We start from the raw sequence: 16,865 nt of genomic DNA, 5'->3' as shown, positions 1-16,865 counted from the left end.
ATAGCCCTGCTGATCATAATCTGAAGGCTTCACCCCATGTGAGTTTGTGTCAGTTTCTCAGTACAGAGCGGCCACCTTTAGGAACATTCCACCCACAGAAGCTGCTCTGATTGATTTGGAGTAACTCCTGGACCATCTGCACAGACGTAGTGTTGGTGGAGTGCATGAAAACGAATAGAATTTGTTTAGAGGTGTCAATGCTGCTCTTATGTTTATTTTTTGTTTCCCATAACACCACCTTGTCTGCAGCGCTTTTTTATACATGTATCATTGCATTAAATATAAGAGAAGCAGATTACTGCTGCTCAACCGCTGGGAGGTTTTAGTAACAAGGAGCCGTTTTTGACAGCACATCCTAGGACCCCGAGTCTGCGGGCTGCGGTCTGGCCAGTCCACGCTACATGGTGTAGACCAGCAGCATTGCACAAACTCTTTTAAAGGGTGCCTGCTGTTGTGACTTCAGCTCTGCGCTTTGAGTACTGGTATTAAAAAGTTGTGACCTGGGCCCCATGCACTGCGAGAGGCCGAGGTGGGAAGTTTAGGCCCGCTGGAAGCCACCCATTTCCTCAGCTGCTCAAGGGTGGATTTGTGGCATGTTTTACATCCCATGTGCTTCTAAATAAAGGCCCTCAGGCACTGAGTGCAGTGAGGGGCCAAACATGCAGCATCATCCTCACACCATCACAGGATAAAGGAGTTCAGCGTCTGATAGTTTAATACCCGACGCACCTAGTCTCAACATCCAACCCTCCCAAACTCTTCCAAAGTGTCACTGAAACACAGACGCACGCCAGCAGTGCTGAAAACTGGGGCTAGTAGGCATTTCAGTAACAAGGGGAAGGACATCCTTGTGGGAGAGCAAAATGTAACTCAACTGATATAGTTTAAATAAACCCATACAGGAATAAAGAAAAAACACTACACCTGCGAAGGTGGTTAAGCTGTAAGAAAGGGTAACTTTTCAGACAGCTCCTGCCAGCAGGTTTGCAGATGAAAAGTACAAGTAACGGGGAAGAAAAAGGGATGGCCTCGTCATGACGTTAATGACATCATTGTGCAGTACGTGCAGCCGCCATCTTAAATTGGGCCCATAAACATTAAATGTTGTAATGGTAGCGATTTTCTGTAATAGTCACAATTGTCTTTACACAGCGGCGGCAGGGGGCAGAAACTGCCACCACAGAAAACAGCCTTTAACATTTGACCTCGGTTTTTGAAAGCACAGCACATGTAACCAGATTTACAGTCCTGTTTAGAGAAACTAACCAGAGCCACTGAAAACATCCAGCGCTCTGGTCAAATGCTCTTAGCCTCAGAAAAAAGTAGTCCTTATGCAGATGCTATAGTGGCACAAGTGGAAGGGTAAAAGTACTGGGGCCATGCTCCAGGGGAGAGTGCAATTGAGGAAACGGTGGGACAAAGAGAGGAAAAATTGACCACTAAAAAGCAAGGATTGTTTAAGGACACTGAAACAAACCAATCAAAAAGCAGAGAGCCCCATACACACTGTCAAATATATATGTGTTTGTTAATATATATCTGTTTGTACAGATCGATATTTAAATTCACTGAAAACACCAAAGGTTAAAGTGACGTATAGTTAGGTTCACGTTTTAAACACACACAGAACCATAGAAATGCGGCAGTTTAGTTATTCTTTTACTTATGTTAAGAAACTATAACTTATGGCCTAAAGTAACCTAATGGCATGAGTTATAATTTTTCAGATGAATATAACTATAACTGCTGAATTTCTATGGTTTTGTGTGTGTAAAACGTGAACCTAACTATAACATATCGTAACCTTGTTTTTGTTTATAGTGATTTTCTGTGTCGCAAAGACTGTGGTGCATAGAAAAAAAAGTGCAAAAAATGCTGCAATCCCACAGGGCTCCAGTAGGATTGAGAAAAGAAAAAACAAAAAAAAGGTTGCCAGGTCTCATTTAATAACCCTATGCCCTGGGGAGCCCACCCCCGGAGCTGTGTTCATAAAGGGGAGGGGGCAGACGTGCCAGCTTGTAAACATATTTCACCGTGTGATGAGTGAGTGGGGTCCTGGAGGGGCACAGTCTCATGCGAAGCGCCATCTAACAGGCCCTCTGCCCTCCCCCAAACCCCCCCCCCCCCCCAAAAAAGTCACAGAGTTTGTTGACGATGTCCTGTTTTTTCTTTTACACCCCTTAAGGGACATCGTCTGCTTACAACTTCTAAAAATAAGCTGGGAAACCACTCTGCAGTGCTTCCCAGCTCATCTTTGCTCTAACCATGTGATTGTGGCGCTTCACCGGGAGGGAGCCAAAATTGTGTGACTGACACACGGTGGCACCGTGTGAGTTGGAAGATCTGGGGGGCTCTGTGGCCCCCAACTTCCTGAACCGTTACTGGTCCTGTGGAGCCCATCTCTTGGATTGAATACTTTAAGGGAGCAGACTTCTAATATGTTTCCCTGTCCGCAATGTAGCGGGTGGGAGCGGTGCTGGCTCCTGCTGTATGCTGAGAACTGGCTGGGGCCGGGGGGGCCATAGGGCTCCCCCCCCCTCATGGCCCCCAATGAGAGTATGGTAGGTGCCCTGGGTGGGGACTAGGGCACCCACCTTTAACAGTGCTGGGCCCAAAGGGACAGGGTCCCCAAGGCCGAGCTCGGCGGGAGAGGGATGCTTCATGACCCCCACCATAAATCACACCTGGCCCCGCGGGGGATGCAGTCCCTGTGTCTGAAATCATCCCAAGGAGGGAGGGGACCACATGCCCCCCCTCTCTTTAGTTTTAGAAATAGCCCTGAGGCCTGGGGTCCAAGACCTAACAAGGCACAAGGAGGGGAGGTGCACGCCCCCTTCTTCTTAATTGAAAAACAAAAGGCCCTGAGGCTGGGGTCCAGAGGGACTAAAGAGGGTTGGGATTGGGAGGGATTCACGAGGTGTCCCTCCACTTATTTAAAAAAAAAAAAAAAAAAAAAGAGGCCTTGGAGGATGGGGGCCCAAGGGCAAGGCCTTGTGCTGTACCCCTGTCTCTCAACACAAGCGAGGGCCCTGCACAGTGTGAGGTTGGGTGCCTCTACAGGGGTTGGCCAAAGGCCTGTGGTTAACCCCTCACTTCGCATGCTGAAGGCCGTGCACAGTGTTGGGTTGTGTATATGTGGGGGTTGGGTGATGGCCCGGCCGGCAACCCCCACCACAAAACTGTGCACGGATTGGGATTTCATTATAGCCTTAGAGCTCGCTGTAGCGGACTATAACAGCCATTAAAGGTGTTAGAGGGTCTTTAATTGCCGGTATAGCCCAGCTACGAAGGGCTATACGGCTACTAGAACATTTAGCCACTAGAGGGCAGAATGTTCTAATAAATAAAACAAAGTCCTCATGGAGTTAGAAGGGAATAAAATCCTTTCAGGCTCCGTGAGGCCTTTGTTCACAGCTGTAGCTGTGAACAAAGAACATTGGAATGTTGATGCTTTTACTAGCCAGTAAAGGCCCAGAGCACTCCATTGTCTTCAATAGAGATCCCAACATTGTAATGTTCTAATTACATATAGTAATTTAAGGCTGCTTACAACACCTATTATATAGTAGGTACGATCTTTGTCCTGCTGGAAACTTTTTCTGCAGTAACAAAAAACGTGAGTGGAACATAATGAACACAAGTCAACTGTCACCTGCACACAGAGTTACTCTTCAGTACAAAGATTTTATAACGTGTTCAGTACGTCTACACACTGATTGTGCATTAGGAGCACAAGCATTTTGTAAACACCAATTAGCTGGACCCAGGCTGTGCAAAATTAGGTAGAAAAGTAATTACCCACTACTATGTAAACTATAAAACAAACTAACACACTCATTGTATGATCAGTCCTACCAACTTGAATTTGGGCCCCCACCTCCACCCCGCCATCTGCTCACACGGTGGTGAGCTTTTGTTCAAGTTGGCAAGTCTGGATGATGCTATTGATGATGTAATTTGGGATTTAATCCGTGATGTCATAAATGATGCCATAGAACATGTCATGAGTGATGTCACATGTGAGGTCATAAGCAGTGCATGGCGGAGGCGCAAGTTATATGTAGCTCTGCTAACTATAACTGGTCAATTTCTGTGGTTTTTTTCAAGTTCAAAATGTTAATGTTGTCACTGACAAATTCATCTAACTATAAAGTTACTGTAATCTTTTGTTTATTTTAGTGAACATACATAATATTAACTACTGGCGGTCGTCAGTAGGTAGTTATAGTAGTTAGGACCTAGTTTCCATTGACAAAGCATTTTAGACTTGGCTATATCTTTGGTTCCGTTTGACAAATCTTCACATAATTTTCCAAAAAGTGTGCCCCAGAGTCTTGTTTTTCATGGAAAGCTTCTGAGTGATCCGTCAAGCAGAGGCAGAGAAAAAGGGGGTGGTCAAAAAAGTGCATTTCCCATTTTAATTCCCCATAGGGATTTTGAACACAACTACAGCTTGAACCGCTGGACTGAATTACACCAAATTTGGCAGAAAGGTAGCCTTTGGTCCAAAAAGAAGCCTTTTTGTTATTTGGTGTAAATCCATTGAGTAGTTTTTGTAATATTAAAAGAAGACCAAATTTGTATTTCTAGAGGTGTGAACACTTCGCAGATACTCCTGATCTCATACAGAGATCTAATTGGCTGCCAATTCTTCAACCCAACGCACCCCTGCCATGTAGTTTTCCCTCTAAATGTTTACTGCAAATATTAGTGATATTGTCAATGGTGTTATCAAAGATGTCAAGAGTGTTGCAATATGTGGGGTAATTAGCAGTGCATGCGAGGATGCGAGTTATAGTTACCCTAGGCCGGGAGTTATAGTTACTTGAAATAAAACTATAACTGCTGAATTTGTCTGGTTTTGTGTGAGCAAATTTAGAACCTAACCTTTGGTTTTTCAAGCGAATATCAACTTTTTTTTATTCTGTTTCCTAACTGTAAATAATCCTGTAACCTTTTTATTTTTTTCAATGAATTTCTATTGTTTTAATGTAAAGTAATTTGCATTACTGTATGTTAAACCAACCAACAATGCGCACAGCCCAGGGTTGGCTACAGGGCCTGGCTTTTGGCCAGACCCTGCAGCCAACTCCCTATACCCAACCTCACTGCTATGCAGCACCCCCCTTCCCCTGGCCGATTCCAAAAACTACCGAGCAGATTTACACCAAATCACAAAAAGGTTGCTTTCTGGGTAAAGAGCCAGCTTTCTGCCAAATTTGGTATAAATCCGTCTAGTGGTTCAGCTGCTGTTCCTGCTCAAACGCCCTTTGGAAATTGACATGGAGAAAACTTGTTTTGGGACCGCCCCTTTTTCTCAGCACCTGCTTGACGGATTACTTTGAAACTTAAGGTAGCAGCTGACGTGAGTGTCGTATTATTTTGGAAATTTTCATGAAGATTCATTAACTCGCGCCAAAGATATAGGGAAGTAAAAGAATGTTTTTTCTATAGAAACTAGGTCCTAACTATAACCACCTGTTGGCCATTGCCACTAAGTAAAATATGTATATATAATATATTTATATTCAAGGATTGTAGATGTGGAGAAATGATTAATAAATCTATACTTACCTATGTTAACTTGCTGTCAAAATAATTTGGTAGTCGATATTTTTTGTCAGCGAATAGCACAATATTTTGGTAGGTCTTTCCAACATTTAGCCTTCTATCTTCAGAGGTCTCTTTTTTAATGTTTCAAATCTTGTGGCTTGATTTTGGATTAAATATAATTTTTGTGCTTTGTTTACCCAGGTGCACTGGTTTTCTGATTCCCCATGTATGATCTTTAACCAGCAGGAGGAAGTTTATTTGCAAGACCCAATGATGATGCAGTCTAGGCCTTTATTTACGTGTTATATTCTCTGATTTGCTGCTGTTCCCTCCAGCACTTACCCTGCAGAATGAGGTGGCTTCAGATGCACCTCAGTAGTGATATTATTGGTAGTGAGTGGGGGAAGCTGCAGCTATGGAAAAGAACCGCAGCTATAGAAAATAACCACAGGATATGTTATGTGATGGTTCTTGGAATGTGAGTTGCTGACCCCAACATGTCTGTAACTTGTTGGCTACTATAATCACTGTCTGACTCCAATTATTCATTGTAGTGGGAGCTATGATGAGCCAACCTCGTCTAATCGCTATACCAGTCCTGACCTATTGAATGAGACACTATGAAACTGCCTTTTGGAAATGTTAGGTGGTTGCAAAATAAACACCACCTCCCTCACATTTTGTATGCAGTAACTTTGAGTCCAGTACTCAGGTATGTAGTATTCCTATCGCCCGATGACCGGGACATATTGTTTGGGGTCAAGGACAACAAGTTTTCATGTTTATTTTGTCCTTGGGATAAGTAGGCCCAACCCCCTGAAGCACAAACCCTTGCTGCCAGTTTACAGAGAAGGATACTGTCTGCAGTTGAGGTAATATGAGTGTACATATCTTAATGCTGTTCGAACATGTATTTATGGTTCATTAATGAAAAGCCTTCATTATTAGGGTGAGCTCTGAAATAAACGTTTTAAGGTCACACACCACTACTGACAATGGTTCCGGAAAAAAATAAAAATAACCATATGAGGCTAAGCATGATGCTCCCAGAATGCTCTCTGATTAGATGCAAATGTTTGCAGAAGCTTGTAAGCAAGAGTGACGATTCTTTGCTTTCAAAATAAAATGTTAAGAAAAATGCAAGTAGGAAAAAAATATTTCACTACCATGAAAGTTTAGGTGCTATTTCTTTGAAGCGTCATTCAGAAAAATTTATTAATGGATGCTAGTATTTCCAAAACATATTCCTAAAGGAAAACCAGTGTAGCCATTTTCAACAAGATCATGGGAAGCATGAAAATAAACAAGCACTGGCAAAGCCAACCTACCCAACATTTTTTGTGAGTCTTTTGGTTTGGTTATTGATTGTCTTGTTTTGACATGTTTTTTTGTACCTCTTTATTGTTGTGGGAGTTGGCAGGCCCGCACCATTGTAACAAACACTGGCAAAGAGGAAAGGTTTTTGGTCTCAAAAAGCACACTTTGCTAACAGAGGCGTAAGAAAATGCCCAGCAGCCCCCCCTCCATGGCCCCCCTCACCATAGTACCTGCACTGACTGAGTCTGGAGGGGGGCCTCCATGTTCTTTGCAGGGGAGCTCCCTCCAGTTTTGTTACGTCACTGATGGCCACAGTAGTTCCCCCTCACTGAACAAAACTACTTTATGTGCCAATATGCTCCTTGTGGAAGAGCAGAATGCGATCACTCACAGTAAAGCCAGGCGATAGAGAAATAGAAGTTTAATAAAAACAAAATGTCTTTAACGCCAGACCTAATTAGGGGCCCAGTTCTTAAATTCACAAAAGTGCACCCATGATATATATCTTTGAATTAGTAGCTTTCGTGAATTCACAATAACTTACTGAAGTAAACCAGGAAATTGTACTCCCAGGAAATATTTGTGAACTGTATTTTAGCATGAGCAAATATGCATGTGTATATTTGCTTATGTGAAAATATATTGAGCGTTTACAAGTTCACTTTTCCTCCAACCACTTTTTTCCCTAACCCTGGAAGAACTTCTACTCCTGCCATTGCCAGAAGTAAATTTCCAACCATTCTCATTATGGGAAAAGATTAGAGAAGAGCTGGTGAAAATCCTTAAAACATGCAAGTTAATAGATTTGCAGACTCAAATGCAACCCAGCCCTGGAACTATTGCTTATTGCTTCCCACAACCCAGTATGTAGACCTGTGGAAAGGTGGCAAAATAAGGAAATTGCTATAGTAGGGATTGAAATTGCAAGTATTCAGGCCCTATTATAGTAGTAGCCCTGGCATAATCAAAGGGGCTATTATCAGAGGTCTTACATAATGAGATTGCTGCCATAATTTGTCACCTCACTACATGGCACCAAAGGGACAAGTAGATTTATTTTTTACAGGACAAGTAGATTTCAGATGCAACCTGTCCCATGGACAAGTAGATATTGTAATAAATCCCACACCCCTGAGTACTGCTTCCAAGTTTGGGTCTCTCTAAGTAAGAGCTTCAACCTAGGTTAGATTAGATGGGTGCTGCTACTGTACACATGCAGATTCTGGTGGTTCCACTAAGTATTTTGAATGTTTAAAACAGACGTGCTACCTCATATTAGTTGGATATTACTTGAATTCCTGTGATGTATGAGGAAAATACCAAACTGCTGACTGTTTTTCTCCACTGCACTGCATTGTTCAGGAGACTGTAATAAAATTATTTCAATGATCCAGTGTTCCCTCAGTTTTGTCCAAACTTTTTTCAGATTCCCAAGGAACACTGTTATGGCCCTTCTATATGTGGATTCATCTACTTATAATAGTTTAAATAACTTTACTGCCCTTTATTGATGTTGTTCGACTTAAAAGCTGCATTCAACACCCTCATCCACTCCATTCGACTAGCTAGAATGGTACAGGCCTCCATATTGTTGGAAACAGTAGGCACACAGTTCAATAAGTTTCAAACAAATGTCCACCTAAAAGTATATGGCGGGAAATGTTCTTCAAATGGTATGTAGATTCCTTTGGTGTTCCTTTGGAACACGCCTGTTTCCATCGCCATTTAAAGAATATATTTTTCAAATTCATATATTACTACAATTAATGAAGTTCAGTCTTTAGAATTGTATATGTAAGACAATGAGGTATTGTTTCTGCTAACTAACAATGCCACTGCTTATCTGCTTACTACAAGTTATCTGAGGCTGAATTGAAATAGAACTAAAGGCCTCATGTACAAAGTCCTTTGCCAGTCGTAAACCCTACGATTTACAAAATCACATGGTTTGCAACTGTAAAAGAACTTTTCTTTATGTACTACCTCAGTGCTTCCCAACCTGTGGTCCGGGGACACTATGGGATTCGCGAAGCCTCTCTGGAGGTCTGAGACTGCTTAAAAAATTGAATAATCTTAACAGATTAGGCACCCATCTTTCAGTAATGACTGTTGGGCGGGGGGGCAGATTCAAGTAATGATATAGTGGGGGTCCCCAGGTTCCAGTAATAATAAAGTTGGGGTCCACAGAAGTGAAAAGGTTGGGACCCACTGTACTAACTAAAGCCTTTTGTACAAGGATTTTCGCAATCCAAAAGACAGTGCACAGTATGCAACTACTCTTTGCAAATGGAATAATAGTTCATCTGGCTCCAAATTACTTCTCAGTGCTTCTTGACGTAAACTAAGAAAAAATGTAAATCATTGTGTTATAATATACAGCTGTTGTCTACCTTCATCTAGCAAGCCCTATAGTTGAACCCTATTGAGTACCTCTGGCCTCCTAATAAGACTATGGTTTAACAAATACATGACATTATTGTCAGTTGCCATTATTACATAAAGCAACCGTAATATTACAGCATTCCTGTCAGAATGCCTCAATTATGTGATTAATTGAGCCATTGTAGTCTCCATATCAGAGTATCACAAGCCTTTTGAAAGGTGCAACCAAAAACAACCTTCAAAAATTAGTGGCGAGATTGATAGTTACCACATCAAAGCAACATATAGAATGAGAAGCCTACTGTGTAGTTGTAGTGTGTGTTTAATGTACAGTGGCACATATGCAGACTTATGGGCTAGAGACCATGATCTCCAGAGGAGCTGAGATTTATCTTTTTCAAGGTGTGTTGTCATGGCACTTCATTATTAAATTGTATTCTATTGCTATCAGGAGTGGAATGCGGTGCAAAATGACCAGCCCCTCCTTAAAGCCAATATATATTGTGTGTAAACTTGTTGGTTGCAGTCTTAGATTGCAGTACTTAAGGTATAGCAGGTTTTGGTACTTCAGTGTGACTTAAGGGCATTCTGGTACATGTATTCCTCTGATTTCCTCCTCTGATAATCAACTGTGCCTGGGCGTAAACTGTGTGCCTGGCTCAGCTCTACAAGGTTTGTTTTCACACCCACCGGTGACACGAGTGAACTTAGTCCATTGCACCAATACTGAATGTGAAAAGCAGGTTATTATAGCCATGCAGAACCCCACCTAGTATGTGAATGAAGTGAGGTGGGTGCTTTTGGATTACTAACAGTGAGCTGTGATACTCTAAACAATCGTTCTTTCACTAGAAACGGAATTTGTATTTCTACATATTTATTTTAAAATTGTTATCATAAAATGCCAGGATCTGGTGTAAATAATATTGGTAACATAGCAGAAAATGATAAAAAAGCAGCTAAGCTTTTCAGTAACAATGAAAATTGGGAAAATGGTAACATCACAATTTATAACCCTTGAACCCTCACTGTGCTATCTCTAAGCGCTATGCCAGTTCTAGCAGATGAATAAATATTAAGCCTGAGTTTCAGAGGTGGTGCGCATACCTGGACAACAGAGTTTATTGTCTGTTTGGAGTAGCTTGTCAAATAATTCAAGGCCTAGGAGATTGTGTCTATGAGAGAACACTATCTGGACAACAGTTTGTGAAGGCTTGTTGAAATGTTTGACAGAGTCTCAGAGAGTCTTGGTAGAGGCTGGATGAGTTTTGGAATCTGGTGCCTGCTCATCTGCGACCTGGGTGAAGTTTCTCTCCTAAGTGATCATGTGGTAGTCCTTGTATATGATTATGTCAAAACATTCCTAAGGTGAAATTGCGAACTCCATCTTAGATAAGATAAAATATATATCCGTGGATGTACTAATAAGATAAAATATGTCAATAAAGCCTACATTATTTGAGTTATGGTTGTTAAAAGACCTTGAATAAATCACCTGTTCCAGATTGATGTTGCAGTAGTGGTTTTGTTGACGTCTATATCTGGCTGACTTGGCACTTTCACAGTTCACTGAACGATGGGCACAGACGACATCAACTTCAAAGGCAAACAATTTGATAATTTTGCATAATTTGATGAAAACTGGCAGCCGCCATTGTCAAACATGGTGACCTTGGAACCTATCCTGTATGTGCTTAGGGACCTACAACCAAAAGAAATAAACCTAAAAGGAGGTGATTAAGAAAAAATAAAATAGAACTATGGAGGGAAACGGTCATAAAATTCATTACATTCCTGGATTAATTTTCAAACTAATAGGTACTAAAATATCTCTGAATGTTCTTTTGATTGATCTTGCTACCAGACGTATTCACTATATATTTACAGTATCTCTTACAGTCTCCCATCATGGCGTATAAAGCTGAAAAAGAGAACCCCATAAGGGAACTGCATATTCGCAAACTCTGCCTCAACATCTGTGTAGGTGAAAGCAGTGATAGACTGACATGTGCAGCCAAGGTGCTTGAGCAACTCACTGGCCAGACACCAGTATTTTCTAAAGCCAATTACACTGTACAGTTCTTCGGCATCCGCAGAAATGAAAAGATTGCAGTGCACTGCACAGTGCAAGGGACCAAGGCTGAGGAAATATTTGGAGAAAGGCATTAAGTTGAGAGAATATGAGTTGAGGAAAAACAATTTCTCAGCCACAGGCAACTTTTGTTTTGGAATCCGGGAACACATTGATCTACAAATTAAATATGATCCTAGCACCAGTATCTATGGCCTGGATTTCTATGTGGTCTTAGGCCGACCGGTTTCAGCATTGCAGAAACAAAATGCCGGACTGGAGTCATTGGCGCAAAGTACTGAATCAGCAAGGAGGAAGCCATGCACTGGTTCCAGCAAAAGTTCGATGTACTCATCCTTCCAGAAAAGTGGAACGCCCACAAATGTATGCTTTTGTTAATAAAGGTCTGCTAATATTTTTGAAAATATACATTTACCGAATAAAAGCATGTGCTAGACGTGCATTTGATGAAATAGCAATTCGTCACTTGTTATATGTTCAATAACACGTCTTCGAACTGAAATGAAAAAGGGGTCTCTGTGCTGGAAGGCGTGATCTTTATAACATAAAGACCCCTCCAATGGAGGTATATCTACAGGACATTCCCTGTGTGATATTCAGTAATGTTTTGTATAACCGTGCTCTGACTGGACATTGAGGAGGAGGTAGAGGCCATGCTGAGATAAGGTAACATAGTATAATTAAGATTACTGGGAAGTAAGGTTCCATACAAAATAGTGCTCCAAGCGCTAGGAACTCCGCTGCTCATTGGGAGATTGCAAAAGAGCTTGCAAATATAAGGTTAGATCCCACGTTTGAGCAGGGAACATGCCATTGACAGGGCTAAGTTGAAGGTCCTAAGTATGGGGGCTGTATAATGTTCCACAGACTAAAGATACGATGTAGTAGAATGGGAAAAGTCACTTGCCACTAATAGGTTCCAGGAATGAAGCTAGTAGAACATTGAAATCTTCTGTTGGACTTTACTCATCATACTGGTATTATGAGTACTGGGCCAAGACAAACAAAGACCTTGGCGGTCTGGAATTATATTATGATCACCTTTGACAAGGGATTCCCAGGTGTGGAGCAGATTCAACTGTGGATCTTTTTCTCTGCTAAACTTCTTCAGTTCATTCTGTGGATGACTAACCAGCTTTTCAGTATTGCTGTGATGGACAAAAAGACTCCAGTGCAGGGGATTGCAACTGACATTTGTAGCCCCTGAAAAGCCGTGGTTATAGACGGGTGGGTATTATTTAATATTTAACATGAAGAAGATACGTAGCTCATCCTTTAGAGATTGGAGGATGTGGGGCATTCGCCAACATATATTAGATGACGCATCTCCTAATTTGGTCTTCTTTCTTCCACTTTACGTTAAGGACCCGCATGGTTTCTGACAGTGGAACCTCTGTGGGGTGGACCGGTTGAAACTCACTCATGGCAAGACTACACAGCTGCCACTGGGCCACAAGTTTACAGTGATGGTCGCCTGCCCTATTTAGGGTGGAGTGATATTCGCTCATTGTCCCTGCATTGGTCAGTCATGCAAAAATGAATGACTAGTTGATGGCAAAAAACACGGTTGGTGTTGGCAGTGATGACAGTGAATGTGCAGCACCAGCAGATGGACTTTCATTGCAGAGAACGCTGCGATGGAAGCGGGGTCTCTAAATGCGCCAGGCGTCCTCCATTGGAAGAGCAGGTGAGAGGGCTGCCGCTGGCTTTTGTGGTCCTCCCTCTACAATCAATACAAACTCTTTGCTTTTTATTTCTAACAAAGATTGTCGCAGGACACCGGGCCCCTATTCAAAGAAGCAAGTGTGTATGAAAGAAAATAAGGTAATTAACTTATTTTTTACACATTTTTTCTATTTAAATCGTTTTGTTCAGAATTCACCACTAACTGAATGTACAGAAGTTAACAATATTACAAGTTAGCCAGTTTTCTCTCTCAGGCGGCGAACGTAGTTCTACCTCCTTTTGTGCCAAATGTGTACATTAGTTACCTAAGCATTCCTTGCATTGTTTCTCTCCATGCTCACTCATTTGCAGTACAGTTCTTCGTTGCTAATGTGGTGTTTCCTTTATTTGACAGGTGTTGTTTGTAGCAGTGAACTGCTGGTGGAATCAGGGGATTTGTAGGAAGCAAAAACACTTCTTTTACTTTCCGGTCATTTACTTGTTCCATAGAAGGTAAGAGAACATTATCTGCCATTATGTTTGCTTGAATTGTATTATTTTACTCATCTGCTGCTTCAGAGCTAAGAAATGCCGCAGAATCCTAAAAGCAAATGCTGTGTATAAAGTTTATTCCCAAGCTGTGTCGACATAGTGCATTGTTGGCTTTTCATACGGATTCTTCTTGTTCCCGCAATTTAGTAGAATATTGTCACATTTTTAATGTATCAATAATCGTTTGTGATTTAGTCAGGGTTCTTATATGTGTATGTATGTATATATATGTATATATGTATATATATATATATATATATATATATATATATATATTCACATATTCACTTAAAAAAGCCAAAGGTTACTCGTACAAAAACGTAGGAATTCACCAATTCTAGTTATCTCAAGTAACTATAACTCATGCCCTAAGTGAACTATAACTCGCGCCCCTGCCATGCACAGTTCTTTCGTCAAACATTTGAATGCAAATATTACATTGATATTATCAGTGATGTTATGAGTGCTGTAATTTGTGGGGTAATTAGCAGTGCATGCCGAGGGCGCGTGTTTTAGTTAGGGCATGAGTTTTAGTTACTTGAGATAACTTTAAATATAACTGGTGAATTACTGTGTTTTTGTACAAATAAATTCAGAACCTAACTGTAATGTCCCTGTAACCTTTGTTTTTTTTAAGTGAATTCCTATGTTTTTTAAAATCCTATTTCCTAACTATAATGTCCTTGTGTTTCTGTGTTTATTTTTGACGTAAAGAAATGTTCATTACTATATGTTAATCGAACCACCGCCATGCCCGGCCTTTGGATGGGCGCAGCGGCAGTTGGCCGCAGGGCCTGGCCTGCAGCCAGGCCCTGTAGCCAACCCTCTATAACAGCCCGACCCTAGGGGAGAGAGAGAGAGAGACAGAGAGAGTAATTGAGAGATTCAGAGAGAGAGAGAGAGCGATTTAGACTTTGATGAATGATATAAGTAGAATGAGATATTTTAGGACAAATTAAAATGAAATGTGTATTTGTTATTTAAAACAAGTACGATCATCTTTCAGTATGAACCTTTAACTTAAGAAGTTTAAACTAAAGAAGGTAAAAAACACACACACACCTGGAGTTGAACCCTCAGCTTTCAGCGTGAGGATCTGTTACATTAGCCGTTACACCACGGGTGACTCCTATTCTTTCCAGACATATCTATGACATTCAACCCACGCATGTGATAGATAAGAAACATGAATGCTCCATAAATTGGAAGGTTTAACAGTCAAAACACTAGTGAATAAACAAACACACTGCCCAGCAGTACTAGGATTTGAATCTTCAGCCTACTAAGTGACAGCACAAGACCTTGACCATTAGGCTAGAAGTGACTCTGTTCCGCTCTGCATCCAAACGTAACTATAACATTTTTACCAAACATCTTGCTAGTTTGACGCTTTGAAGTCATTGCATGGAGAGACCACTGCTGATAAACTGTGTTTCAAACACTGTGATTGAAGCTATTATAATTATGTGAAACGGGAGCAACCATATTATAAATATCAGAGGTGAAGCGAACAGTCTCGAGATGGGAAATGTGGTACATGGAGAATGGACTTCTGATCCCACATTTCAGAGCATGGTGGAGAAGAGAAAGTGAAATGGATTAATTCTCTCCGGTTGCTGTTCGCATATGTATGCAGAGACTTTGATAATGTTTTCTGGTATGCTCCGGTTTAAAGAAATGTATTAGAAGCCCATGATTAGGAGAATATCATCGGATTTAATGTTTGAAGCAGTTTATCATAATTATGTGAGAGGGGAGTAACCATATTATAAACGTCGGAGGTGAAGTAAATAGATTTGACAGGGGAAATGTGGTACATGAAGAACGGACTTTGGATCTCACACATGGTTGATAAGAGAAAAGGAAATGGATTATTTCCCCCTGACGTTGCTTGCATACATATGCAGAGACTTTGAGAATGTTATCTGGTATGCCCCGGTATGTAAGGGACTAATATTCAGAGCAATATACTTGTGCTGTAGAATGATGGGCTCATTAGGAGGGGTTATACGGTAAAGAGCATGTGCGGAATGGTGTATCATCAGCAGGTGTGTTGACTCTGACTCTAATGCCGTATTTAAACCAGGCTGTCAGAAAAAACCAGTAATGCAGATAAAACCACTTGATAAAGACGTTATGTCGAAACGCGTTGTGGTATCCGATGCTGTCATGAATAAATGGAAGTTTTTTGTCTGTTTGACATATATATATGGCAAGTTGATATTTTGAGCAGCATATAGTGATCTACAATAAAAGAAACTAGCAAGAACATTTTCTGCAACAGGTCTTATCTCTGTTTTATTAGCCCACTTTCAATGAATTTGAATTTTTCTTTGCCTCTTTTAACACTACACTTTGAGGTCCAACTTTGTCTTTTATATCTGACACGTTAGAACACCTTGATAAAAAAACACATTGATGTGCACCCTCTTCTGCATCAGGAGAGTAAGGGTACTTATTGAAACGTGGTGTGTCCAAGAGTAATTTTGGAACATATTCAGTCTGGAAGTGATAATGTAAGGTATTAGAAATTTGGTCAAGGGATACAAGGAAACAGGCTTTAGTTGTATGGCCTGCACAAGCAATGGGCCCTAAACACCTCATTGTTGAGCTTGACTCTCTCAGGGTAGTGAAGCAGAGCAGTCCAAGTGCCTCTCAGGGGAGGTCGTGAGGGTTAGTATTCACCATTCGCTGGCACACAGTGATAACACTCAAGTCAAGTTTATTTTGCATAGTTATTAAAAACCATTCCATTTCGATTTAAAAAAAAAAAAAAAAAAAAAAAACGCTGTATATTGTACATTCAAATATAGAGAAAATAATCAAAATTTATTCAGCCAGTCTACCCCTGTCTGGTACAAACAACTGTGCAAATGTTATAAATACATTCAAACACCAAGAACTTTGAGTTGAAAAAACCCTCACATAGGCAAAAGTAAATAGACATTCTCAACACAATCGCCAATATTTATGACAGAACGCTTTAAAACCCTTTCCCAGAATAAAACCATTTGTCATAGGGGGTCCTGCTGTGTGGCTGTAATAGTTCTGGGGATCTAAAGATTCTCCAACCCCAGATTGATCTTAGGCACTTCCCCTTATTTGTTCTGGGACCAGAATTTACTTTATGCAGATCCTTTTTTAAAACAGTAAAGTGCCAGCCGCTTAAGGGAACTTGTGCCTTACCCCACCATATCCTGATCCCACAGTCACAGTTTTTGAATTTGAAGAACTACCTCTTTCAAAACCAGGTTTATAAACCTTAATGGGCATGTGCAAAGGTTCTGGTGGGAGCGCCTAGGCA

General features: G+C 41.0%; 1 protein-coding gene and 1 pseudogene across 1 annotated transcript in view; both read left to right on the top strand.

Annotated features, from left to right (window-relative positions):
• TXNDC11 (thioredoxin domain containing 11) overlaps nucleotides 1-16,865 on the top strand; it is a 353,597-nt gene that overhangs the window by 63,053 nt on the left and 273,679 nt on the right. Inside the window, exon 3 of the mRNA XM_069210328.1 lies at nucleotides 13,425-13,522. Within this exon, the coding sequence (XP_069066429.1) occupies nucleotides 13,425-13,522 (98 nt within the window). The remainder of the gene's footprint in view (nucleotides 1-13,424; nucleotides 13,523-16,865) is intronic.
• LOC138261051 (large ribosomal subunit protein uL5-like) lies at nucleotides 11,160-11,736 on the top strand (annotated as a pseudogene).

This window comes from Pleurodeles waltl, chromosome 10, assembly GCF_031143425.1.
Source record: "Pleurodeles waltl isolate 20211129_DDA chromosome 10, aPleWal1.hap1.20221129, whole genome shotgun sequence".
Lineage (NCBI taxonomy): Eukaryota > Metazoa > Chordata > Amphibia > Caudata > Salamandridae > Pleurodeles > Pleurodeles waltl.
Note: the sequence above shows the minus strand (reverse complement) of the source record. Positions and strands in the feature narration are given on the sequence as shown.